Consider the following 25,807-nt stretch of genomic DNA (forward strand, 5'->3'; position numbering starts at 1 on the left):
ACAAAAGATCCAGGGACTCGGCACAGTTTCCTTGCGTAAAGTGGACTCGGTGGTAGCAGACGCTAGTGCGGATAGTGCTTCAGTATTCGGGCTAATTGTAATACAACCGCCGATGTCGCTCGGCTTTCGTTTATCCGAGGAAATAGTTGTAAGCATTGGAATGCTCGATTTCTGGCCTTTTTCTTCCTACATCCCTTTGATTCTTCGTTTTTTCTACGTCAACGACTCTCTGGCCATCCAAATGCTACTTATTTAAAAAAGTATGGCTATATATCAGGCGGCACCAGATTCCACCTCTTCGTATAGATATGTATAGTTGTGTGCCGGACCGTCCCACCCGTTGTCCTGCAGCGAATATCCAACCCGGCCCAGCCGAACCTACCTCAGTGCATCTGTGTTGGTGGTCAATCACCTTATATTCGTCCTCATGGCAAAGGTAGAGCCCTCATCCTGTTGACTCGCCATTCTATGCTGGCTTGATACTTCCGACCACAGCAGGTACGGGGCTGGATCGCACGAGTGTGACTTTGTTCACAGGCCAATCTTTCTCGGCTTCCTAAGATCATACTCCAAACATCAAGACGTGATCAACTTCAAATAATCGGCCACGATCAACGTGATCATACTGTCCCCAGTCAGCTTGCAACTATGGCTCAAAACAGGTCTGGACTTACGCATGGGGTGCAATCCTAACATAATAGGTACCGAAGCCGCGGTAGAATCTCAACGGGCCTTCGTCACGGATGACCTTTTTGGCGCAGTCGAGGAATCCATTGTATGGATATTTGCCGTCGGGCCCCTTGTGCTGCTTCTGCAACCGAGTCTTGATGAAGTCAAAAGGCAAACTGAAGAAAGAAGCGAAGAACCCGGCAATCGCCGAGGCGCCAAAACGGTTGGTGCTTTCTGACAGATGCGGTGCGTAAGTCTTCAACTGAGCCTTGGACTCGGCAAAGAAGGTGAGTTGGCCAAAGTTCAGGGCCATGGCACGAATGACGGTGGGAGTAGCCCCTGCCCACAAAGCCGTGATGCCTTCGGTTTTGGCGATGCGGGTGAGGGCGTCGAAGACAGACCGGTAGTTGGCCCTCAACTCCTTCGGTTTGAGACCATCGGACTGCATTCGGATCAAGGCCAGGTCTGCAGGGTTTCCCACCATGGCAGCCAAGCCGCCCGCGGCCAGGCCTGCGGCGCCACGCTCCGCGAAACTGATGGATGTGCCCTTCTTTTCGGCCCTTGCCTGCAGGGCGGTCTGGAAAGTGTCGAAGAAGCCCAACCGGGCAGTGGTATATACAGCTTGTCTCAACAACCCTGCCGACAGGCCGGTATACAAGTCGAGCACCTTGCCCTGCGCGATGATGTCCCTTGCGACGCCAAATGCTGTGGGTCTGGGCCCTGCCTTGACGCCTTCTCCTGCAAGCTGTAGGCGTACCTTGACCATGTCTATGGGTTGGATGCAGGCGGTTGCGAACATGCCTGCGAGGCCTCCGTTGACGAAGGGTAGAGCGGCTCGGGTGACAGGGAGATGGAGGAAGTCATTCTTGACCTGGACTGGGTTATGCACAGCTTCTTGAGCGGCCTCTTCCACCCTTGTGGCCGCGGTACGGGCGCCTTCCTTGATACGGTTGGCGGTACTCCCAGACATGGTCGCCGGAAGTGAGAGGGAACAGCAGGATCGAAAGGATGAACGGTGAGTGGTAAGGCAGGTAAAGGATCTAGCGCACCACCGTTAGCATATCAATCTCGATTGCCTGAGCGCAACACCGAGGTTCCCGCGGCGTCCGAGCAAAGCTGTCCAAGCTGCGGGGGCCGTACGATGCCTCAACTTCCGCTGTGATAAGGGCAGTAGACAGACTCACCACGCAGCAGAGGAGGCTCGTCAAGGCAGCCAGCCACTCGTGGCTGGGGATAAGGATGTTTCTCTGCTAAGAATGGACGCTGGACTGCGATTAGGGTCTTCAACGATTGATTATCAACCCGAGAGAGACAGAGGGCTGTGGCTGCAGCTCAATGGTCCACGGTGCCGACTCGGTCGATGAGGAACGTGGAAGGAAGCACTGGCACGGGTCCAGCGGACGACGGCGGGGATGAGAAGAATCAAGGTGAGTGCAAAAGACCAGGCACTCAGCCGATCGGAAGATGACCGTCTTGTGTCTGCTGCGTAAGACCGTGACTCTCCGCAAACCTGGAGAGGAGGTGAGGGTGGGTGGTGTTGGAGGACGACAGCGTTATGCGGCAGCGGTCGAGTCTGGGGTCTGCCTGGAGAGTGGTCAGGGCACTGATCCTGGTTCTGGAGATGGGATCGAATTGGCTGACTCCAATTGAGGCCTTGGGCAGGGCGGAGTTGGATGGCCGTGGATTGGAGGACACGAAGAGGAGATGGAAGGACTCGGAGGCCTTGATTGAGGTGTGTGCTTGTGCTGTAGTGGTAGTCGTACCTAGTCCAGTATCGCACCGCGAGAATCTCACCAAATCGGGGAGAACGCAAGATGCGGGGAAGTGCCACTGACAGTTGTTGGCGAGAAGAGAGAGAACATGAAGCGGGTGTTTGAGATAGGATGCTGCACCAGTATATACCTCAGGTATCCAAGGTATATGTCTATCTTGATCTTGGTCTCCAGTCCACTCCAGACCCATAGTACCAGCCCAATCCTCCCCACGGCGTCTGCGAAATCGTCGTCCGGAATTGCACTGAGTGAACTGTTGACTGTGTCGGATGCTGCGTCTCTCCGCCTCTGACGCAGCGTGGCCCCGTCACATCGCACTGCAATCCCTGTCATGCTGGCAGCCGCTATACCAACAGCAGAGTTAGTTGCATCCTCACCATGGGTCCGTGTGTGCCGTACCAAGACGAGATGCTCCTACTACCAAGGTACCAACCTCAGCTACTGGTGCTTGTGCTTCAAGGCCTGTCACATGTCGACCTTTTGCTTGTCTTTGCTACTACAGGCACCGACAGTATGTACAGTAAATTAATTGTATACTTTCTGTTCGTCTCTGCTGTCCCAACAAACTGTAAAACAGAACAAAAGTCCAGTTGAGCTGCCCAGCCGCGGCATCGCGCCCAAATGGTCCTCATTTCTTTTCCATCACTACAGTAGCAAGATCCTGTACGAACCACTGCAACCTGTTTCATCCGTGCGGTCCTATACGACGATCATCAATCATGCTTTCCTCATCGTCCCGAGTGCCCTACAACGAGCCTACTCCTACACTTCCCACTAGTACTATGCCATCCACTCCTAATCCATGCCTCGTCCAGCAGCACGGATGCTAGCGTAGGTGGGTAGCGGCGGGTATAATCGGGAGCGTACATGGGGAGGAATATCTTGCAACAAGATTGATGCACGCTGGCATGGCGGGAAGTGTCAGGGAGCGCGGGAGACACTATAGGCAGTCCGAGTTGAGGCTCGGAGTCTTCAGTCGGCCCGCGGTTCGATCGGATACGATACGAAAGGCAATCGATTCAACGGGACGGAACCTAGGCTTTTGCTCGTTGAATTCAGCGCTGTTGACCGTTGCTAGTCCTACAATCCGTGTAGATTAATAAATCCCTCAACAAATGATCTTGATGGTGGTTGTGTTGTAGCTACAACGGTTCCCCGATCCTGGGCGTTTCCGTCTGCTTTTCCGTTGAGGGTCCGCCCGCCGCCCGCGCAGTTGGACGACAAGTAATGGTAAGCGGAACGATTTCGATTGGACGTCAGCCTGTACGACCGCAGAGCCACTTTAGGCTTTGGCTTGCCGTCTGTAGTCCGCCTATAGGCACTTACAGCAGAGAGCCGACGCGCTGCTATCACGCTGCGGTGATAATGTGATAGTGGGTGTTGAGTAGGTAGGTAGGTACCCAGGGATTCTTGCCCGTTGTTCAGCCTGACGTTCCACGACAAGTACTGACACAGCAGGCTACACTGCCTCGCTACAGGTATATAGTACCGCACCCTGTTCGCTGGTTGTATCGTCATTGTGCTCGGCCTTGTTGCAGTCTCAACGAGTGCCTCAGCCTTGCCCGCGGCCCCAGGCTCCTCCATGCCTGGACGTCCCACCAGTATGAGCCCACCAGGCTCGGCCTCCAGGGGTCCCAGTAATTAGTCCACCTCCATAGCCCTCATTTCGTTTCACAGTCCACTACTGGTACGGTGCTGAATAACTGATATTCCACGTGTGAGTTGGATGCCATCCCCACTGGCTCCAATACTAGTGCGTAGACCTCAAGCCTAAAGACGATCATCAAATCGTGGTGGAGTCTCCTGGCCGCAAACCGTGCCCCAGATAATAATAATAATATTCCGAGCCAGCCCCGGGCCTCGCCAATTGTGCTGTCATCTACCACCTCGGCCCAGCCTTAACGTCTGCCAGACCCCTGTTGCCGTCTGGTCTGTCCGACCACGGTTCCGATGCTCAGGACAAGTATCCGGCCTTATCCTTGAAGCAATCGACACACGGATTGATTTTGTACGTGCAAGGAGCAAGGACGCATCAAGCCTTGCCCTTCTCCTTCCGTTTAGTCAATAGCCCCTTGACGTTGAACGGCTTCTTAATCTCCTTGATTCGCCGCAATAAATCCCTCATTTTCTTCTCTCGTTGCTCCGGTGTCAATGACTCCTGTCTGCTCACAATTGTCTCGGACTCCGAGAAAGCCACAGACTGGCGTGGCGTGGCTGGAGTGGCTGGCACCGCTGGGGTTGCGCTCCTCCTCTTGAGATTGTCTTTGACCACCGCTTGGTACACCAGCATCCAACCTGATGCTCGCTCCTTTTTCGGCGTTGCGTTGTCCTCGTTGCTCTCATGGCTACTTCCCACAACAAGCTCGGTATCCTGGGCCTCGGCCGACCGCCACGGACAGTATTCCAGATGGTCTTCCACACCGTCGAGTTTTTCCATTGCAGGTGCATCTCCGCGATACAACCATAGGCCCAATGACCGGAAACAGTGTCGGCACTCGATCACATCTTCACTCTTTCGCACCCATCCACATATTGCCAGACGGAGTGCATTGATGTTAGGTTGACCTTGACTATCGAACCGATATCTCTCCAACTCTTCAGTATCATTTCCAGATGTAGTAGGCAGAGGGGCAACTTCTGGTACTTCTTCTGGACGGGTCATGATGCTATCGTAGCGACTTCTCAATCCCAAAAGCGCGGTGTTTGTATTCAGGAGCCCCTCGATGCGTTGGATGGAAGCATCACACCCTCTCTTGCGCCAGAGACAGCTTTCGGCGTGCCCCGTCACCAGGAGGTCCTGATATCGCCGGACCATATTGCGGTATACCTCTGACGCCATGTCGAAGTTATCTTCTGCATTTCCCCCCTTAACCTGACCACCATCTTCATCATCCTTGCTTTCTGAATGCAAGTGGTTGTTATCCATATTCAAATCCACATGTAGCCGCTCTTTACATGCACCACAATACACCGTGTCTGTATCCACACATGTCCAACCCCGTTTCGCCCAGGCTGTAGCATTAATTGGTTCGGTGGAGGGGATGTGCCACTGAGTCACATGTCGAAACGTTTCCAGCCGCTGGAGAAAGGCCGTGCGACTGGAGGGCAGGTAGTGGCCGGCAAGAGATGTGGTCGAGGAGGACGTAGTGATGGTAGTTTTGGATGTGCCGCCTATACGGCGTCTTTTGGAGGAGTCTGAAGCGGCATCCTGCGATAAGGAAGTTGAAGATGCATTATTGCGTGAGCTGAGGGAAGTTCGAGACGGGGAGGCAGCGCCGTCGGTCAGAGCCTCGAGAATGCGATCGAACTTGCGCTTCTTTGCTTCCACGGCATACGACATGGCCGGAGAGCAAGACAGTTTGGAGACTTCGACTAGTCGTGGATGAGCGACTTATTTATCCGAGAGTTCTTGTTCATGTGGCGCATGGAGATTCAAGTTGTATACTGCCAAATGGCAGATGAGTATAGATAAGGACAGTGGTCTGTGGTTCACTGCGACTTCAAGTTGAATGGCACTCTCTCGTCACTGCAGTTCCACATCCATCCACCAAAACAAAAACGATTGTAATAGTGCCGCGATAGGCTTAGCGTTGACTCGTTGTTAATTTTAGGTAAGCACGCGAGCTGAAGTACTCTATTTCTAGCCCCTGACTTCATATAAAAAGAAACTTCAGCCTTGCACGGCCGCAACTTGACTTCATGTGTACAAGGTTGATATCACCAAACATTGCACAGACATATTACAAGCATGAACTTTGAAGAAAGGGAAATAAAAACATCCATCGCAAACATGTATTCCATTTCCAAAGTCTCCTGGCATGGATGGCCTTGCCCATGGCTCTCGCAACTGATACTGTCCTGGTGCACGCTGGTGGTATCCATGATCAAGTGTCCAAGATGGCGTCGTCGGACACCATGCCAGGACACAGGTAGGCTGATAATATCGCTCTGGAGGACTTCAGTTACAAGCTTCATTTCACAAGATTCTCCTGTTTTCTGAATATTAAATTGTCGCACCTAACATGCAGACTGCGCGATTCATCTCCCTCTCACTCTCTCTCACCTCACATCCCAAAACAAGAGACCGCGCCAACTTCCTTCTTCGCTCTCCCAACTCTTCACACTCTTCACACTCTGCCGCGTTCACATTTCTCTCTGTCTTGATCAGTGTTATCGCTCTAAAGCATCTCTTTCAAAGCATTTCTTGCCTCGCGCGACTGTTTCTCTTCTTCCTGCTCTTGTCGCAGTCCATACCTTGTCTCCATCATGGCTTTATCCAACCGAGACCCAAGTCGAGAGTCGACTGAAGATGGCAGTAACCAAGACACCTCTAGCACCTCTCAAGCTGGACAGACAAGCATGCCCAGGTAATCGCGGCCTGAACAAATGCTTATACCTTGTTGTCGCAACTAACAATCGCCAGGCGCAGCTTACGGCTACAAGCCCAGTCCTCCTCTCATGGTCCCGTCATGACATCGTCCTCCTTTTCACACAGTACCACCATGACATCGTCGTCCTTGCCACCCAGTCCATCGGCGCAGCAACAACGTCAACGCCATGATGTCGTTGATTCAGCTCCTGGCAGCAGCCAGTCTCCAGACTTGGACCTCACTTCAAATTCAGATCGGGACAATAACAATAACAACAACGAAAACAGCAGTCAACTCAGCACCACAAAGAAGCGTAAAGCTCGTTCCTCTTCATCTGAGTCTATCAAGTCTGCTATTCCCGATTCCAACCCCGATAGCGATTCCTCTTCAGATTCAGATTCAAACCCATCTCAAAAGAACAAAAAGAGCAGCGCGCAGTACAATACTGCAAAGAAACGCAAAGCTCGTTCTTCCTCGTCTGAGTCCATCGAGACTGCGCCCGATTCCTCCTCTCCTTCATCTTCAGATTCAAACCCATCTCGAAAGAACAACAAGAGCAGCGAGCAGTCCTATCCTACAAAGAAACGCAAAGCTCGTTCTTCCTCATCCGTGTCTATCAAGACTGCGTCCGAACCTTCATTCGAATCCTCATCCCTCTCATCTTCAGACCGAAAATTCTCTCAGAACAAGAAAAACAAGGCCAGCGATCAGTCCAATACTGCGAAGAAGCGCAGAGCTCGTTCTTCAGCACCATCGCCAAAGCCTACCAATCCTGTCTCTGATCCCTCATCCGACTCCTCATCCTCCTCATTCTCAGATCCAGATCCGTCACCAGAACCAAGTGACAAAGACGATTTCAAGCCTCGAGTCATACTGCGATTCCGTCGGCCTGCTGCACCTAATAACAATAACACAAACGTCACCACTTCGCAGCCAAACAACGACAGAAGTGAAGAAATCCAGGCTGCGCTCGATAGGCAGCCTTGGTACGTCCAACGGCTGGATCTTGGGACGAGACTTCGGCTCGCCAATCTTCCTCCGTACAGCCCACCCGACTTCCTCCATACCTACCTGAATCGAGGTAGGATGGGGAAGCGGGCGCGGTCGTCGTCTGCCGGCTCGTCTCCCCGGCGCCGCCCAGCAGGGCCGCCGGCCGGTTCCTGGTCGTTGGTGCCGCCTCCTCCTCCTGCCACCGCCGCCCCCTCCTCCTCCGGCACAACAAGTGTGCCTGGACAGCCTGTGGCTGGTCCGGCTGGTCCGGTTGGTCCCTCGGTCGGTCCTGGTCCTGGTCCTTCTTTTGGGCCTGTGGGCGGTCCCTCGGCCGGCGTTGGTTTTGGTGCTGGTCCTTCTGTTGGGCCGGCGGTTGCCGCCACCTATACTGGTGGTGGAATCGTCGGTCCCCCGCTGCTGGCTCCTGGCCCTGGTTATGGTGTTCGTCCTGGCCTTGCTCCTGGTCCCGGTTTCTTTGGTCCTGGTGTTGGTGTTGGGCCTGGTGTTGGTCCTGGCCCTGGTTTTGTTGCTCCCGGCGTTGGTTTTGCTCCCGCTTCCTCTTTTGGAGGACCGTCGATTGGTGCCGCTGCCACTGCCCCTGGTGGTGTCAGCGGCCCAATCTTCGGTCCTCCTGTTGCCCCTGTTCCCCTCCCCCGCGTTGGTGGATTCGCACCAATCCGCCCATTGTCTGCGTCCTGGCCAGCCTCGCTGCCGACCTTCCACCCGCGCCCGGACTTCTACACGCGGACGCAACCCGTGGCATTCTCCATTGCCGATGTCTATCGGCACATGGAGAGCCTGATGGCCAACCCGGGCCGCATGTACGTGACAGTGCAACTGTACGCGTTTGTGCGGCCCGGGTCGGTCGTCCCTCCTGTGGTGCCTGGTGGTACGAGCAGTAGCCCAGCTGCTCAGGCCGCGGCCACAGGAGGTGCCACTGGTGCTGCTGCGAGTTCGGTTGCGCCGGGTGGTATAACACAAAGCTCACAGGCTCCAACGACGGGGCCAGCACCTGGCTCAATCGAGTTCACCGACTTGCACGGGAACCCGGAGGTGCTGGCCGCCGTCGTGCCTGTGAGCTATCGACAGCGGGGCGAGCTGAGACAAGACATGGGCATGGTGCGGGCCATCCTCCGTATCACCCTGCGGCCTTCTGGTAACAGAGGGCCAGCGACTTCCTTGCCTCCCCCGACCATTGATGACCTCCTGTCCCGCTTCCTGACGGAGGTCATCATGGTCAACGGCGCCACTTGGCAGTCCGTCAATAGGAGGGAGAGGGAAGTCGTCGCCCACTTGACCAACTCGGTCACGGCGACCGCTGCCGCTGCCAGTGCTGCTCCGGCGGCAACAGCTCCTGCTGCTTCTTCTTCTTCTGCTTCTTCTTCGGCGGCCGCGGGGTCCCGGGGAGGAAGAGGGAGAGGAGGAAGCCAGCGGGCGGCTGGCAGTGGTAGTGGTCGTGGTCGTGGCCGTGGTCGAGGCCGGGCGCGGGGTGGTCGTGGTGCCTCTGCTGGTCAGGGCAACACCACGCCGCCGCCACCTGCTAATCCTGCCGATCCTTAGTAATAGGGATTGGCCTGGTCCGACAGCTGCGATGCTGTTGGGGCTCTCGAACAGAGAGTCGGCAAGGGGCTGGCGATGGAGGATGGGAGGGATAGGGGAAGGGGGTGCGTGGGAGCTGATTGGGGTGGCCGGAGCAGTAGATAGTTTTTTGTTAGAGTCATGGGCGGCGTCCTGGCGTTTCTGGGGAGGAGTTTTTTTTTTACAAGTCATTCTGTCAGAGCCGTGTTAATTGATTCTACAAACCCTATTGCCTCTGCCTTTCTTGCTCCGTGATCAAAAGAACGTTGGATTAAGATAATTCCATACAACACCAAAAGTAATGAATGAACCGCAAAGTGTAATCTCAAACATACTTCCAATAACAATACAGGTCCAACCGCCAGAAGATGATGGTTGCATCGAAATAAAACCCAGCACCAAACCGTCCGAGAAGTCAAGCATATTGTATGCAAAACTCCAATAACTCATGCGCCGGATTCAGACCTGGACCACGCAACCAGCCGAGAAGGCGCCGATTGACGCTCAGTATTACGGCGACTTGAGGACGCCGACGACGACGCCGCAGGAAGGATTGGTGCCATTCCTGATCGTGGTATCTAACCTTTCGCGGCCAGCCCTTCCCTCCAGCGTGCAATATCCTTGGATTTTTTGTTCCACAGCTTCTCAATCTTTTCCATTTCTTTCCGTGACTGCTCCAGTTCCTTCTGTTTCTCTGCCACGCGTTTCTGTAGGCTCTCAGAGTCCAGCGCCCGCAAGTTAACGTTGTTGACGTTCTGAGACGAACTGGCATTGCTGTGACGGTGAGGCAAAGATTGTGGACCCTTGGCTGGCAACGCCGGAAGCTTGCTTTTCGAGGCACGTCCGCCAGATTGCTGCTTGCCATGGGCCAGATTGGTTGCTGATGACGAGGACTGCCAGGCGCCCGGCATGTTGACACCCTGATGACCATCCAGGGCAGCATCGTCTGCCTCATTAAGTCCTGTCTCGTCGTCCATGATCGGCTCTTCCTCATCGCTGATGCCAACCTCGCCGACTTCGTCATCCTCGTCTTCGTCATCTAGAGTGTCGAACTCGTCTTCCTCACCAACCTGCTCGCCGTCGCCTACAACCCAGATCACTCCGTGACGCTCACCATGACGACTGAGTTTTTCCATGCCACCACCAAGGTTGGTGTAATCGTCCGCCTCTAGAACACCAAGGCCGTCCATGGTGCCGACCTCACCAAATTCTTCGACATACATTTGCCGTCGCTCTTCCAACTCGAGAACCTTTTCGCTTTCGTCAGCAGTCAAGTGGCGCAGTACCCAGCCGTTGGGTGTGACGAGGCATCTTCGGAGCAAATCATCTTTACGATCTCCCGCGTCGGCAACACTGACTGCATGGCCGTCCTTGAGAGCTTGCTTCTCCTTAAGTGGCAAGTAGATGTATCCGAATGCATCATTTGGGGCGTATCCATTCCCATCGAGATAGTCCTGTCCTCGCCTCGAATCAGGAGGGAGCTTGTAAGCGGCGGAATTGAAGCTCTGAGGATTCAACCATGGATGGTCCTTGGACAAGTCTCCGGACTGGATCATGGAACTGATGATTTTGGGCATGGAAGAAACATGCTCCTGGAGCAATTTTTGTACAACACCGGGAGCGTCGGTGTTTTTGCCCAACTTATCGGCTTCGTTGTAAAGATCACGCAGTGTGTATGGCGTTTTGGTGGTGTCTTCAGCCTTTGATGCCGGTTCTTCCTTCGGGGTGGATGGTGGCGGAGTTGCAACAGAACGTCCTGTCTTTTCAGGTGCGGCTGAATCCTTCTTGTCTTTCTCCCAATGCTCATTCTTCGAACCGTTGTCAGTAGATGCTGCACCAGCTGCTGCTGCAACTTCTGGCTTGCCGGCTGCAGTGCCCGCTTGCTCAGACTTTTCTCGAGTTTTGGTGGAATCATCCATGTTTGCAGCTGTACTGCTCTCGACTCGTTTCTTCTGCTTCTTCTGTCTAGCAATGACAGGCGCCACTTCTTCAACAATGGGAGGCGTGGGAATGTTCACACTAGTCTCACCCGTCTCTGTCGACTTTTTCGCCTTTTCTTTTCGGTCCTTCTTCTGCTGACTCTTGCTCTTCACCCGTTCTGGTGCTGAACCAACGATACTATGCGGAGGCGATGAAGCACGTGAAGCGTCGTGAGAATGTTGCCTTTCTGACACTGCTGGAGTAGACGGTCTGCTATGCTGTGCAGAAGAAAGAGATGGTCTCCTAGAACCTTTCTTCGCAGCCGAAAGAGGAGGGAATGCAGCAATGGTTTTCTCGGGAGCTGCAGAGGCGGGAGTTGGTTCGGCTGGCTTTGTAGTTGTACCAGTGGTCAGTCGTAAGGTTCTCGGTCGCGCGGTGGAAACTTTTGGTGTTTCGGAGGGGGTCGTGACAGAAGCTGGAGTTGCAGGGCGAGAACTCAAGGCGCCAGGCGTGCCGACAGAGCCTGAATCCAAAACAGGTGTTGCCGGTTTGTCTGGTACAGCAGGCAGCAGTGGAGCCTTTGAAGTGATGGTACTGGTTGGTGGCAACTCTATCTTCTCAAACTTTGGATCGGCCGCTTTTTGCTTTCCTTTAAGATCGGCGGTTTTCACTGGCGCTGGCGCCTCGTCCTTCTTCTCTTTTTCGCTCTCAACTTCACTCGTCTCGGATTTCTTGTTCTCCGTCTCAGTTTTTACGCAACTTGTTCGAAGTTGAGGTGAGCCAAAACTGATTTCATTTACTCCGTTTCTGTGCTTTCGAACTGCCAGTGAATGCTCCTCATCACCTTCTTTCGGCGTCTCAGGCGCTTTCGGCTTCGGTGTCGAGGTGCGTGGGCCGAGGGGTACCAGTGGGATCGCCGGAGTCACAGTCACGGAACCACTGGGAGTAGCGCGCGCTCCTATTTGATTCGCGTGGGCGGGCGTTGCTTGTCGTGAAGGCGGTAGCGGATGAGCGTGAGTCAGTTCAAACCCAGGTGGGATTCTAGGGGTCGTGGACCGAATTCCTGAACTGTGAAGACTGTGAAACGAGGAAACGCGTGAATGTAACGGCGGAGTCCGCGAGCTCGACCGGAGAGGTAATGGCGGAAAGTTCTTGTCGTCCACTACACAGAGGAATTAGCACGCGATAGTTCGCACAAAGGACTAAAACAGGACTCAAAGAAATCAGAACCAAGACGGCGGCGGCGACAGGTACATGATGGCGGCGCGGAATACATGTGAACGGCATAGACGACCAGGCTTTCTCGCATCGAGCACTTCCATCCAGCACAAAGTTTACATTGTATCTTGGAACATGGACTCCTGAAACATCTGTAAGAAGTCGTTTTTTTGGTCTGCCTGACTTGTAGTAATCGTCAGGAGAAAAGGGTACTAACATACATCATATCATAATCGTGCCCTGGAGCCCGGTGGTGCCGCTCCCTGGATGAGAAAAGAAAGCCCGGCCGACGGATTAGCTGGTGATGCTTGGTTCACCCGCCTGCCCGGAAGAGAAGTGTTGAAATCCCATGCCGTAACTCCTCAAGCTTTCGCCGTTCCAGCTACTAACTCATGCTTGCTCGATCGCTGTTCCGAAGTGGTAGTTTTGCAGCCACCAACGCCTAACAAAAGTCCATCGAATTGAAAAGAAACACCAGTCGAAAAAAAGAGTCGCTCGTTCACCATCGATTGTTGTACCCGCCGCCACCGTACATCAGGTTCGAATTCTGGTACCCACCTTGGTTACCCCCAAAGAGCCCCTGCCCGGCCGTGTTGCCCTGGTGCACTCTCGCGGTTACGATGCTCGGGTCCGCAAGATGCTCGACACCACCTCCTGAAGAGGGAGTGTTAGCATGTCTTTGCTTCTTCCCCTTCTTCTTTTGCTTGACAAGTCCACGGTCCTGGTACGCCCCTTGATACTGGGGGTAGAGCGAACTCAGGACGCCAGAGGCAGGGGCAGACAGAGGGGGTGAACGCAGGGGGCTGTTTTGCAAGGAAAGGAGTAACTCACGCTTAGACACCTCAGGACCCTGATTCGTCCCACTTCGATTTCTCGCGTACACCTCTGTGTTCGCATCCTTAGACGTTCCGAAGCCGGGGTTGGTAAAGTTCTGGCCGTGCGCAAACATGCCACCGCCACTGACCGGAGGAGTTCCAGCCGTAGGCAAGCCTGGAGGAGGACCTTGTACGCCGCTGGAGTAGAAAGTCTGTTGTTGGCCTTGAAAGCGGTTGGCACTGGTGGACTTGGAGTCTGTGTTGAAGTATCGTGACCCGTGGCGTTGATGACTACTAATCTGGTCGTATTGTGCCTGGCTGTACTGCGGTCCCCGCCGGTCAAAGTCTGACATCTCAAAAGCAGTGTTCTGCCCCGACGGCTGACCCAGACCGGGAGCTTGCTGAACGTTGTCTAGATTGAGAAACGCCAGCTGTTGTCGTTGTTGGGCAGTCAGGTTCCGAGAATTCAGATTCATCGCCAACAACTGGTCCGCAATAGATTGAGACGGTCGACCGATGGCTCCACGAGCGGAAGAACTCCTCGGATCGTCCTCGGGTTCACCACCCAAGGCCAGGCTGCCTGCATTCATGCTGTCCTCGTCGAGCGTCTCTTCGGCCGCAGAGGTTGCTTGTGCTTCGAGTTTGGCTTTCGTCTCGGCCTCTAACTGGGCACGTCGTTTCTCTTCTCTCTCACGCATTGCCAGGCGTTTCAAGCCGCCATACGGGTCGATAAAAGATGGCATGGACCTGACCAACTCACGAAATTCGGGTGGCTGGAACGAATCATCGTAGACAAACCCGGCATTAGGCAATATTCTGGCCACGACCGCATCAAACTGCTGTTGCGCATAGTCAGCCGGTGTGGAAGGGAGCTTAGAGGACGATGACTGGGCGGGTTCGGAGGTGGTCTTCTTGGGTGCCGTCGAAGCCGCGGCAGAAGAAGAAGCTGTCGCGGATGCAGATGATGGTTGAGATGCCGGCTCTTTTCCCTTCGGCTCAGAAGTTTTGCTCGTGACCAACGATGCTTGTGCCATTTGGGGACTGGGAGTTGCCCGACTGTTAGCTTGACTAGCACGTCTGGTTCGTGCAACACTGGCATTCGCGGTTGCCCAGTGTGCGGTTGAAGGCAACGCAGACCCATCGTGACTGTTCTTCCTGCTGCCATGTTCTTCTTTACTGCCTTGCCGAGCCATTGGATTAGTAGTCGCATGGTTCTGTGCTGCAGATAAGGGCCGTGCAGGCGCCGAGGTCTGCGATGATTGCGAAGCAGCCGTTGGCTTGTTTGAGAGCCTTGCACCATGAGGTTCGTTCTGGAGAGAGCTATGTTGTCCGTCTTCACCAGTCTCATGCAGGAAACTGCAGTTCTTGTTGGTGCAAGTCTCACCCCGAAGGAAGGCTGAGCAGTACTTGGTGGTGCCGTACTGGGCCCGCAAGACACGGTCGCCATTCAACGAGCCATCGACAGTATTGATGCACAGCGCAGCATCTTCTTTGCGTGCATATGTAACATAGACGCCGATTCCTTGGTTCGCCGCTCCCGGTTTGGCCTTACTGACGACGATCTTCTCGATTTCGCCATATTGACCAAAGTACTCTGGACCACGAAGTGTTTGGAGTAATGCCTGTTCATCCTTGATCTGAGGTATTAGACCGATGACATAGACGAGGTTCTGCTGTTTGACGCGGACGCCAGCTAGATTTCGGCGGGAAGAATTCTCGACCTCGCGCTTTTCTGTCTCCTTTCGTTTCGCGGCAGCCTTCTTGTTCTTGTTCATCTGGTCGAGCTTGAACTCTTCCGCAGTCGGGATCTTGTATTGAATGGTCTTTTCATCGTATGGTCTTCGACAGTTGGGGCAGGTACTCTTCTCGTAGGTGTTCTTGAGACTGTTGAAACAAAACTGGCAGATCTGATTGTTTGTTAGTACCAACACGCGAAGGTTGTCTGAGGACGGTAGAGGAAGAGGGGTCGGGCATGGCTTAACGAGAACAGGGGCGCAACCGTACCTGGTAGCCACAAGGGCAAGGTCTGAAGTTCTTGTCCGAAAGATCGAACTCTTCGATACATAATGGGCTACGGACAGAGTCAGTACATCGGCCATCGAAGGCTGGACACGGGGATGGGGCAGAAGAAGTGGACGTACCAGGTCTCCTCATCCTCATCGATGACGGTATCCTGCGATCTATTCATCTCTGCGGATATGACAGATTCACTGTGTGTAGAACCACCACTTTCGACTCCTTCACCTCTCGTTGCAGGTTGGAAAAGTCCTCCATGCACTGGTTTGTAGCTGGGTTGGGTATCGAGACTGAGCGCAGGGGAGGAGATGTGGTATACGCAGCAAATGTGTACTCGCTGGACGATGAGCAAATGATGGGTGCGCGGTATAAATGGCGGCGAGGCGTTGAAGTGAGGCAAAAAAGGTTGCTCGAGTGGCAGTGGCAGAGATGCGATGCAGGTGTCAAATCGAAAGCGCCAGATGCTCGCGAGACAAACTGCAACGGCGCAGTTGCTGCCTCATCGCCCGATTGGGTTTAGTGCCGGCGGACGGGTCTTGGCGTCTTTGAAGCTCCGGATCTCGAAGTTCACGTCGACTTCAGCGCAGCCAGTAGTAGGACGGACAATTGGAGTTACTACTACGACCTCTATACACCTCAGCCTGCACCTCACGCCCGCGGCTCTACGTGAGGTTTACCGGATGCGAGCGTCCCGAGAGAGTCAGGTGTAGCTCTCACTCCCTCTGCAATGTCGTCGACAAAGTCCCTGCTCCGTTTGGCGAGCAAAAGGCCGCTCAATGTAGCCTCTCAACCAGCAAGATGCGCACAGCGCGCCGCTCTCTCGCAGTCTGCGAGACGGGCTGCCGAAAAGGACAATCTTCAAGACTTGAGAAAACCAGGCTCTGACATGCTGGAAGAACTGCGAAAGGCGCCTCGTCCACGTGAGTGATATAACCGCACGAAAGACAGGATCATGACGCTCGAGTTGAGATATTGACCATCGTGATGCAGCAACGGGCAAGCTCTCAGCTCCCATTGTAAACGACGCCGACAAATACGCCGACAAGGCCCTTCCTCTCCATCAGTATGGACAGTATCTCATGTCCTGCCTTCCGAAATACATCCAGCAATTCTCGGTCTGGAAAGACGAACTATGCATTTACATCACGCCCAGCGGTGTCATCCCCGTCTTCACCTTCCTGAAGTACCACACCGCGGCCGAATATACCATGGTTGCGGACATCACGGCGGTGGACTTCCCCACAAAAAACTACCGATTTGAGGTTGTCTACAATCTACTCAGTGTGCGCCATAACTCGAGGATAAGGGTCAAGACCTACGCTGACGAGGCCACACCCGTGCCGTCAATTACTTCGCTCTACGACGGGGCCAACTGGTATGAGCGAGAGGTCTATGATCTTTTTGGGGTCTTCTTCACCGGCCACCCGGACCTGCGTCGCATTATGACGGATTATGGATTTGACGGACACCCGCTGCGGAAGGATTTCCCCTTGACCGGCTACACGGAGATCCGGTATGACGAAGAGAAGAAGCGCATTGTTGTGGAGCCTTTGGAGATGACGCAGGCTTTCCGGAACTTTGAGGGCGGTACCAGTGCTTGGGAGCAGGTGGGTACTGGTGTAGACAGGAAGCCGGCCGAGTTCAAGTTGCCCACCCCGAAACCAGAGGAGAAGAAGGAAGAGAAGAAGTGAGCTGAGAAGAGCGTTGATTTGTCGCTGCAGTATAAGAAGCCCATTCAAAACCTTCAATAAATGTTTCAAAAGATCATTAGTCGATGCACACTGCCTGCTGCATTGTACATCCAGATGAAGAGACCAATTGGCTGCTTGAGTCTCCCTGATCTACCACCGATGTCCGCAGCCCCAAGCAGGCGCTAATCAGGCAGTTAGTATTGTACAAGTCGACGAGAAAGGTCTGTTTCTCTCCGGTTCTAAAAGTAGTCCACTTTAGACTGCATCTGACTACATTCTGTTCTGCCCACGTTTCTCACATGAAGCGTCCAACATGACCACATCGCTTGGTCACCTGCTAAAAGTCGGCCATCGATGCTTGCATATTCGTCCAAGGTCACCTCGAGCGGCTTGCGTGCCGGCACTGACTATGGGCTTTCTCCTTTCATAGGGCTTCCGAGGCCGCAGGAAGCGTCGGGCCGATATGTCATAAGATCAAAGCGCCTGCATAGGTACACTTGACACTTCCGCCCTGGCTGAAACTAACCCTTGCCGGCATATATGGTAGTGGTTAAAAGGCCTGTCCAAGCCCTTCACTTTGAAAAATAACAGACACTCCACCGACCGCTAGGGTGTGTAGAGTAAACATTCGAAGAGATACGAGTTTCATCCTGTCGAACTGGCTGACCTTTTCCATATCACCACCGCAGCGGCAGCAGCACACACTACGGCGCCTAAAACCAGCCCATACCTCATCAATTGACCGTTAGCATCATCTTCAAGTGGTCGAGGATAGGCGGTGACTGGTTCAAGCCCAGCCTCGGAAATGGCCACGAAGAGCTCTTGTATCGAGGGCCAGGTGACGCTTGTCGAAATCGGTGGCCCTTGAGGCATGCGTTGAATGTGAGCAACATATTCGTCCGGCTGGTACTCGGCTCTTTGGGTTGTTCGGTCGAGATCAGCCTTCAATCCGACATAGAGCGCCGGAAGGTCTTCGAGATGTGGATAGGTTTTGCGGATGTTTGGTATGTAGGCGAATGAGTCGGGGTCGGATGAATCGTATGTATAGATGATTACGTCGCATTGATCGAGCAATTTGCTCTTATTCTCCAGAACGGCAGCTTCAGATTCTCCCAATTCTTTCAGGATCAGATAGCACTGTCTGCCCCCAGGAAGTTCCACGGTGTTGACTGCCACTCGTGGCTGGATGGTCGGCAGATACAGATTGTTGAATGGACGGGCGAGAAATGCATCAAGCAAAGCAGACTTTCCGGAATGTGGAGCACCGAGCACAAGTGCGAGGATCACGTTCCTACCCACTCGTCCTGGACGTCTTCGACGTTTGCGTGGCTTCGTCAGCTTCAGTGCAGCCGTGGTGCTGGGATTCGACCGATCGGTAGACTCGAAGCCCAGATAGGCCAAATACTCCAAAGTAGTCTTGGGCGATGTGAAAGTGGTCATGGACCATTGAGCTAGCCATCCTTGCAGTGTGACATGCCCGGCGTCGTTGCGCACCGTACAAGATGGGAAGTTATTGTCTATCCATAGCTGCGGAATCCCTGGCGTCGGAGCAAACAGAGAAGCTAGTTCCTCGTCCTTCAGACCACCGTCGTTGTCGCGATCCGAGGTCAGAAAGAGATCAACCAGAAACCGATAGCCGGCTGGCGACAGTTCGGCTGACGCATATTCAGGGACTTCGAACCTTGGGTGCAAGAAAGATTCTTGCAGGGACAAACTATCGGTGTACTGGAAGGTTCGGAGGATGACCCAAATTGTCTCGTGGCGGCCTTTCTCGGCGTATAACTTGTTGAGGAGAAGGAATCCTTGGGACGTGATCCCCCGGCTGGATGCTGCTTCCGGATTGTGGTTTCGAATGATCTCTTTGATATGCTGCAAGTCTTCGGGGCTCAATCCCTTGTCGAAGCATTTGATTTGGAAGTCCTCCATCTCTTTGTCGCTCAACAGGCCATCTTTGTCTTTGTCGCTAAGATAGAAAATACGCAGCAGGGCAGCCACAGCAGCTGGTTTTAGCACCGATTCTTTGGCATCGAACAAAGGGGCGATCGGATGGGTGACGGCCTTCTGGCAGAGGAAAAAGGCCTCGTTGACATTGTAGTGGTTGCGGGCACTTGTTCGGATACAAGAGTCGATTTCCTTGAACTCCGACATGACCGGTAGCATCTCTTCTTCCATGATCTGGGCCGGCGTACTGCTCGTGACCAGGTCGGATTTATTGGCACATAATATGACTGGGAGATTAACTCCCAAGGACCGAAAGTATGGCAACCAGAACAACGCAACTCTTTCATAGCTGTAGTGGTCCGAATAGACCAACAGGATCACATTGGACTTTCTCAGCTCTCGTGCTAGATTCGCGCGGTCTTGCGGGAGGGCTGAGGTATCGACGATAGTCGTGGTAACATTTTCAGGGGTCCCCAGCGAAGGAGGGATCGTGATCTGAGGAAGAACCGCTTGGATTCTGCTGCTGACGAAGGTATCTTTCACCAGCGACGTGATCAGACTGGACTTACCACAACCCTCGTCACCGCAGACGCATATTCTGACGGTGGCCATTGGAAGACAGGCCTGGCACAGCACACGAGCTGAAAAGCGGTAGCGATCAGTTCAACTACCGAGCCAGTGGTAGTGGTTAGCAGCGGCCTTTAAGTTGTATCATGGTCACCTCGCGGAGTGTCGACGGCTCCTGGCTTGGGCTTCACGACCATGGGAGGTAGCACAGCAGCGACTGATGTGACACACCGCAATTTCGAAGTAACCTTGAACAATTGCGATAGTGAAGAGGCCTACGAACACCTGATGGGATAACTTACAGGATACAGTCAAAGAAATGCCTGCGTTGTAGGGGAAGTCGACACGGCCCACCGCAACTACTCCGGTCAGGCTCCATCTGTCTCAGCTTCGGATGATGTCGATGGGGAACAAATCACTCGACCATACTTTCTGCTGATTGATTCTATTACTACTATACCTCTCGCCGTACTGCTGCCTGGACCATAACCTCATTCTACCGTCCTTCGCGTTACTCTCCTATCTGGCCTTTGTGCTTCATCTTCGCCTACCGAAACCCAACCCGCATTTCCCCAGCTTAAAGCTGTCGTGCCCGTGATTCCTCCAATTCCCCCACCAGGCTTGTCGTCAGGCCGCCTGCTTCCGATTGCGCCCTAGGGTCAGCACCAACACAACTACGACGCATATCGCTTGTTGAGCGCAAACGAGTCTAGGCATTAGGCAAGAGCTTGACACACGAACCTGAGGTGGAACAGCGCAGCAGGCGTACAGAGACAACATGCCGTTCGGCATCAACAATCCGCTGCCCTCGTCCATGAGGAGTGAGTCGCACCCCGATCAATGCCCCCGTGCGCCTTGACTGACTCACCACGTTCTGTCCAGGCGAGTGCAAGAAAGCTGGCAAAATCCTAGCATCATTCGTGGATCCGAGACAAAGCTTTGGCCCCGACAAAGTGATACCGCCTCAAATACTTGCCAATGCCAAGGTCAGTCAGCCAATACCCCAAGACAGGATCCTGCGCACGCAAGACCGCTCCGTCGGGACCAACATGCTAACACTCACCATAGGGTCTGGCAGTTCTCACCGTGCTCAAAGCAGGCTTTCTGGGCTCCGGCCGCTTCGGCTCCGGCATCGTGGTGGCACGATTAGCAGACGGCAGCTGGTCCGCACCGTCGGCGATTGCAACTGCAGGGGGAGGATTCGGCGGCCAGATTGGGTTCGAGCTGACGGATTTCGTCTTCATCCTCAATGACTACAATGCAGTACGCACATTCGCACAAGCGGCCTCCGTCACACTCGGCGGCAATGTCAGTATCGCCGCTGGACCTGTGGGACGCAACGCCGAAGCTGCAGGGGCCGCGAGCATGAAAGGTGTGGCCGGCATCTTCGCATACAGCAAAACCAAAGGACTGTTCGCCGGTGTCAGTTTGGAAGGGAGTGTCTTGATTGAGAGAAGAGATGCCAATGAAAAAATGTACAACGGCCGAGTCACGGCCCGACAGCTCCTGGAAGGCGCTATCAGACCCCCTCCAGCTGCGGATCCATTGATGAGAGTACTGAATACACGGGTGTTTTCGGGCGCCGCATTCAATGAAAACATGTACAACGACGTGCCAATCTACGACGACCAGCACGACGACGTGGTATGGGAGGGCCGCACCGGCGAGGCCTACGGGGCGAACGTGCGGAACAACCGCTCTTCCACATTTGGCTCGAACCGCGACGACAACTACGAATATCGTGACAACCCGCGCCGCGCCAACACATGGCAGGACGACATCTACGACCGTGGGCCGCCGGGACGACACAACAACGACAACACCTTCGACAGCTACACGAGTCCCAACGCTAGAAGCCGGTCAAGTACCTTGCAGAACGACTATACTTATTCCGACAGCAAACCGACGCGGCCGACGGCGCCAAAACCAATATTCAAGCAGCGGACAGGAGCATTGCGACCGGACCAGGCCGTGGCGTTATATACCTTCGACCCGGACCAAGAAGGGGATCTTGGGTTCAAGAAGGGCGACGTCATCACCATCCTCAAACGTACTGAAAACAAGGAAGATTGGTGGACTGGACGGACTGAGGATGGCCGAATTGGTATATTCCCATCCAACTATGTCGAAACAGCGTCGTGAAGAAGAAGAAGGAAGAAAAGAAGAACCATGCAATGGGTTTGCTTTTGTTTTTTCAATGCAGGCAAAGAGGATCTGATTCCATGCAGTGACAGCCATGGCATGGCGTTTATATACCCTCTCCTTGATTTTCATTTGTCTCCTTTGCCTGCCCATCTAGCGCTCGGAGTCTTTGTCCTGCTAAGCTTCAGCTTCGGCATTTGCTTCGCACGGGGACCAAGTTGTCTCAGGTAGATAAGGTGGGACCGATCGCTGTCAGTCAGCTTCCGGCGTTGCGAGACCCAAAATGCCAAAAATTTCAATGTTCATTTGTTTAGACAGTGTCTTGTCTTGCATCCTTCCTAACTCGATCCGCTCAAAGATGTGGGCTAGAGAAGAGGTAATCTTGTATTGATTCGAGTCACTTACCCGGAAATTCTCTCCCTGATAAAGGTAAGATATAGTCCATGCAGTTCCCCAACGCCGGTTCAGAACCAGAACAGAATCCTTATGGCAAAAACGGTATGGCTAGAGTTCTAGTGTCCAGTCTGGTAGTCAAATACCTTCAGCAGCAGGCGATCCATCTTTTTGGTCTCTAGCTAACTAGAACGAAATTGGGTATAAGACCCGCCACCAAAATATCAAATGTCGCCAGGATTCTTCCTGAAAATAGGCATATCCCGAATACGCAGATGTATGGAGGGACAAGCAGTAGAATTGAAGTACATGACGATTCAGAAGAAGGAAATAGTACAAACAACAGATACATATACATCTTATAGATACATAAATATGTTCAGGACCAAGGGCGTTTGAGGGACAATGTACAGAAGCAAAGCACAGGCGGCGCTCGATAGGGGTCTTTCACCGAATTAAAAAAAAGATTGTGGGTAAACCCATTGCAGCATCAAACAGCGATGGGCGTATCCTGTTTCAGTTGTTGCGGAAAGACTCCAGCGCGTTATATTTGTTCTTCAACTTTTTACACACCATTTTACGGTTGTCGCACAGATCCTCGGCAGATGGGAGCTTGCCCTTCTTGGGTCCCACGCTATTGTGGCTGCCGTACCAGTTTGCTGGTCCAGCAGCGTTGCGACGACCGACTTTCACTTTTGGCCGAGGGTTCGGGTTCACGACGGGACCGTGTCCGAAGCCGTACCCGTGGGCGAACTTGGACATCAAATCGCCGTGAGGTGGTTTACCGGCGGATGGGGCGCCAGGCTTCAGAGGATAGAAGGGGTCTGCCTCTGCCTCTGCTTCAGCCAAAGGGTCTCGCTTCATGGCTTTGGCATGCCCGTGGAATCGGGCTTGGGGGACGTCATGGCCTGCTGGAATCTCTGCGCCAACACGCTGCAGGGGTCTGTTGCGAGGGTTAATGATGCCATTGAATGGGGCGCCGTCATCGGCTCCTGAGTGGCCAGGGTTGAATGGCGCGGCGGAGGTCAGGGTAAGCACCGACACGAGGATGCCTGCGGAAATCTTCATGTTGACAGAAGTGAATATGTTTGGCTGTTGTTGTTGCTTCTGAAGTTGTGAGTTATTATTAGGATGAATTGAAGGTGGTGGTATGCGATCAATGTCAGGTATGGATATATTCCCGTTCCGGGAGGGATGATTTCGGTATGGCCTATAGTCAGTTCAATTCTGAGCTGGAACATTTGTATAAATGAACCAATCACCTATTCAAACCCATTTTCGGGCGAGGCTTTGTTCGAAAAGACCCGCTATAACGTGAATAAGGTGCGGTCTTTGCACTTCTGCTTTGTTGGGCGTTTGTTCAGTCAGTACGAGATTTCTTTGTGTGGACGAACAAAGAAGGTAGATTTGGCCTATGATGTCCAACTTGGCGGCAAAGCGTCCTTGGACCGTTGGAGGCTTCCTTTGAAACCAGAGGGAAAAATGGCGCGTGATATAGCTAGGGGAAAAAGGACAAGGCGGCAATGGCATGGAATGTTTCGATTTCCCCACAAGATGGAAATTGGTTCCCAGCAGGGGAGAGTCGCAGATGATAATCGAAAACAAGTGGGTAGAGGAGGTTAGACTTTCATGACGTAGCTGCTCGTCCAGCGTGTTCTTTCGCTCCCTAATGTACGGATAGGGAGGGGATGATACTCGCTTTGCGCGAGGAATGCAGCCGGCCCCTGCGCGGGAAAAGGTGGGATTCGTGGGGATGGTATGTGAGCCCCCGCCTTCTGAGATCCGAGTGCCATACAAGCCTCGTCTGCAAAGATGGTTTAAAGCCTTTCATGAGCCGTGGATTGTTCCAAATCAAGGTTGTGAGCTGCACCTCGGTGCTCGAGATATGCACCATAGTTGTTACCAAGCCTGGACCATCGCCGCGTTCTTACCTGAGCTGGAGACGGGGTATGCATATGAGTATTCCAGGGCTTCCGGCTACAGGCTTTGACGTCTTCTGCGCGAATGGCAGATGATACGTTACCGGAAGCTCTCGCACAATCACGCTTCCAGACATTTCTGACTGCGACATGTCATCTTTCTGTAGGACCGGCTTATGCCTCCAACGTGAGGACTGAAAAAATGGGGGCCGTAGAAGATGTTTCCAAGTCAACTGGAACAATATCGGGCATGGAGCTTTGCCGATTATGCTGATGTGAGATGTTGCCACAAGGACCAAAGAAGCTTCAAGCATCAAGGGTCTCAGTAGACTGCCTCCGAAGCACTCATTGAGACATCGCATCATCGACACTAGACCAACTTAGTAGCATGCAGTCGTTGCAACACGGACGTTGGATAAAACCAGGTAGACCTCGGATCTGTGGCCTCAGGATTTCAAGGAGCCCGGCCCACCTGATGTGACGAGCAGCTCGTTTGGAGCATATAGTTCATCGGATACTAAGCAGGAAGGCAATGCCCACCAACTGTCCAACAAAGCGATCGCCATAGCAGGTTGGAAGGTCTGACGCTCTGTACCTTGCGAAATCCCTGAAAAAGTGTTCAACGAGATGGACGCATTTGCATCAGTACGTCAAGATCTCGCCCAAGCTCAAGAGGTGATGGCGCGATGAGCATCCCGAGGAAGACTCTCGGCCAGGGAGCTCTTGCTGGCCCTCATGTAGAAGACCCTGGGTCGAGCCGGAACGATGTCGGTAGAACTTTTGATTCCTAACGAATTTTCCTCTGCCGAGCCCCAGCGGCAGTGTAGAGCTCAGCAAAGACCATCGTTCATACCGCCTTCTTCGAATGTGCCGACTATTGCCAAACAGCTCCAGTAAGTCGGAGAAAGCAATCACGGTACGGAGTTGCAGGATTTAGAGGGCATGAGGCCATCTGAGATGGAGATATCACGCTGCTGAAATGGAACGAGCTGACAGCTCTCGCCGACCAAGAGACCTTACAAGAGCTAGGGTCCAGTGCCGCCAATCTCACGCGGACGCACAGGGAGCCTGCAAATCATCAAGACGTCGGTACAGTAGGTTGCATCCGCTGAGACATGAAAGTGACTCGGAGCGTACAACAGCGGGTACAGAGTGGCCATCAGGACCGTTTCCGTATCGGCCATCGCCCGCTTTCAGTGCTTCGGGCATCATGGTGTTGTGCTGACCACCAGGGGGCTACACCCGTAGGAAATATCGAAAAGGGCATCGAAGAATTGAAGGCCGTCCTCGCTACTACTAACTGGAAAGAGGTGTCACCGTCGAGGACAACTTGAAGGGGCGGTGCGGAAGCGAGGGCTAAAAATACCCGGTAGGCTGATGTCCAAGCTGAACGAGCGTGGAATTGGCCCGTCGGGATATTTTGGGCGCAGGGTCGAAGTAAGCTTTGCATGGCGGCACCTTGTATTGGACAAGCCTTGTTAGCGTGGTCACGAGACTGCGCTACTCCGTTTCCGGGTATCAGGCGTCCGCCCCGGCATCTCACTTCGTCCTGCATCTGCCGACGGGGGCTGCGCACGGGATGTAGCCATTGGGTCAAGCGCAGCCAAAACCTTCCGCAGAAAACCGAAAGAGACCTCAACCCTCTGCGGCGCTGGTATGATCGCGTACTACAATCTACCATTGAGCTGATGCCATAACTGGGTATATTGCTTACGGTTAATCGTCATCTGGACTTAGTCAATTCTTGTCACCACTTAGTGGGTTGTGTCCACTGTCCAGCACAAATGGCGCCATTTGGAAATGCCT

The 25,807-nt window shown here is 53.6% G+C and overlaps 8 protein-coding genes across 9 annotated transcripts; 3 read left to right on the forward strand and 5 right to left on the reverse strand.

The window, feature by feature from the left end:
- Positions 1-9: 9 nt before the first annotated feature.
- On the reverse strand, positions 10-3,761 carry HMPREF1120_07896 (mitochondrial brown fat uncoupling protein 1). The gene is made up of 3 exons (XM_009162132.1): positions 1,854-3,761; positions 675-1,709; positions 10-625 (listed from the first exon to the last, which is right to left on the reverse strand). Exons 2-3 carry the CDS (start codon positions 1,637-1,639, stop codon positions 577-579), a joined length of 1,014 nt encoding a protein of 337 aa, XP_009160380.1. The 5' UTR covers positions 1,640-1,709; positions 1,854-3,761; the 3' UTR covers positions 10-576.
- Positions 3,762-3,783: 22 nt separating this feature from the next.
- Positions 3,784-6,022, reverse strand: HMPREF1120_07897 (uncharacterized protein). Its single transcript, XM_009162133.1, has one exon. The coding sequence runs from the start codon at positions 5,779-5,781 to the stop codon at positions 4,474-4,476; it is 1,308 nt and encodes a 435-aa protein (XP_009160381.1). The 5' UTR covers positions 5,782-6,022; the 3' UTR covers positions 3,784-4,473.
- Positions 6,023-7,897: 1,875 nt separating this feature from the next.
- Positions 7,898-9,361, forward strand: HMPREF1120_07898 (uncharacterized protein; the record flags this gene model as incomplete). The annotated part of the gene is made up of 1 exon (XM_009162134.1): positions 7,898-9,361. The coding sequence occupies one exon, from the start codon at positions 7,898-7,900 to the stop codon at positions 9,359-9,361; it is 1,464 nt and encodes a 487-aa protein (XP_009160382.1).
- A 596-nt stretch (positions 9,362-9,957) lies between these two features.
- On the reverse strand, positions 9,958-15,520 carry HMPREF1120_07899 (the record flags this gene model as incomplete). Of its 2 annotated transcripts, none has more annotated exons than XM_009162136.1 (4): positions 9,958-12,461; positions 13,349-15,239; positions 15,337-15,403; positions 15,474-15,520. In XM_009162136.1, the coding sequence occupies 4 exons, from the start codon at positions 15,518-15,520 to the stop codon at positions 9,958-9,960; spliced, it is 4,509 nt and encodes a 1,502-aa protein (XP_009160384.1). The 2 variants fall into 2 exon arrangements, with proteins under 2 accessions (XP_009160384.1, XP_009160383.1); XM_009162135.1 differs by having other exon boundaries at positions 13,076-15,239.
- Positions 15,521-15,930: 410 nt separating this feature from the next.
- HMPREF1120_07900 (NADH-ubiquinone oxidoreductase 30.4 kDa subunit, mitochondrial) lies at positions 15,931-17,324 on the forward strand. Its single transcript, XM_009162137.1, has 2 exons — positions 15,931-16,268; positions 16,339-17,324. The coding sequence occupies exons 1-2, from the start codon at positions 16,076-16,078 to the stop codon at positions 17,037-17,039; spliced, it is 894 nt and encodes a 297-aa protein (XP_009160385.1). The 5' UTR covers positions 15,931-16,075; the 3' UTR covers positions 17,040-17,324.
- HMPREF1120_07901 (mitochondrial Rho GTPase 1) lies at positions 16,747-20,094 on the reverse strand. The gene has a single exon (XM_009162138.1). It carries the CDS (start codon positions 19,590-19,592, stop codon positions 17,685-17,687), a length of 1,908 nt encoding a protein of 635 aa, XP_009160386.1. The 5' UTR covers positions 19,593-20,094; the 3' UTR covers positions 16,747-17,684.
- HMPREF1120_07902 (uncharacterized protein) lies at positions 19,966-22,007 on the forward strand. Its single transcript, XM_009162139.1, has 3 exons — positions 19,966-20,368; positions 20,430-20,533; positions 20,616-22,007. The coding sequence occupies exons 1-3, from the start codon at positions 20,326-20,328 to the stop codon at positions 21,687-21,689; spliced, it is 1,221 nt and encodes a 406-aa protein (XP_009160387.1). The 5' UTR covers positions 19,966-20,325; the 3' UTR covers positions 21,690-22,007.
- Positions 21,712-25,362, reverse strand: HMPREF1120_07903 (uncharacterized protein). Its single transcript, XM_009162140.1, has one exon. It carries the CDS (start codon positions 23,148-23,150, stop codon positions 22,599-22,601), a length of 552 nt encoding a protein of 183 aa, XP_009160388.1. The 5' UTR covers positions 23,151-25,362; the 3' UTR covers positions 21,712-22,598.
- Between the last annotated feature and the right edge of the window lie 445 nt (positions 25,363-25,807).

This window comes from Exophiala dermatitidis (genome assembly GCF_000230625.1).
Source record: "Exophiala dermatitidis NIH/UT8656 unplaced genomic scaffold supercont1.7, whole genome shotgun sequence".
NCBI lineage: Eukaryota > Fungi > Ascomycota > Eurotiomycetes > Chaetothyriales > Herpotrichiellaceae > Exophiala > Exophiala dermatitidis.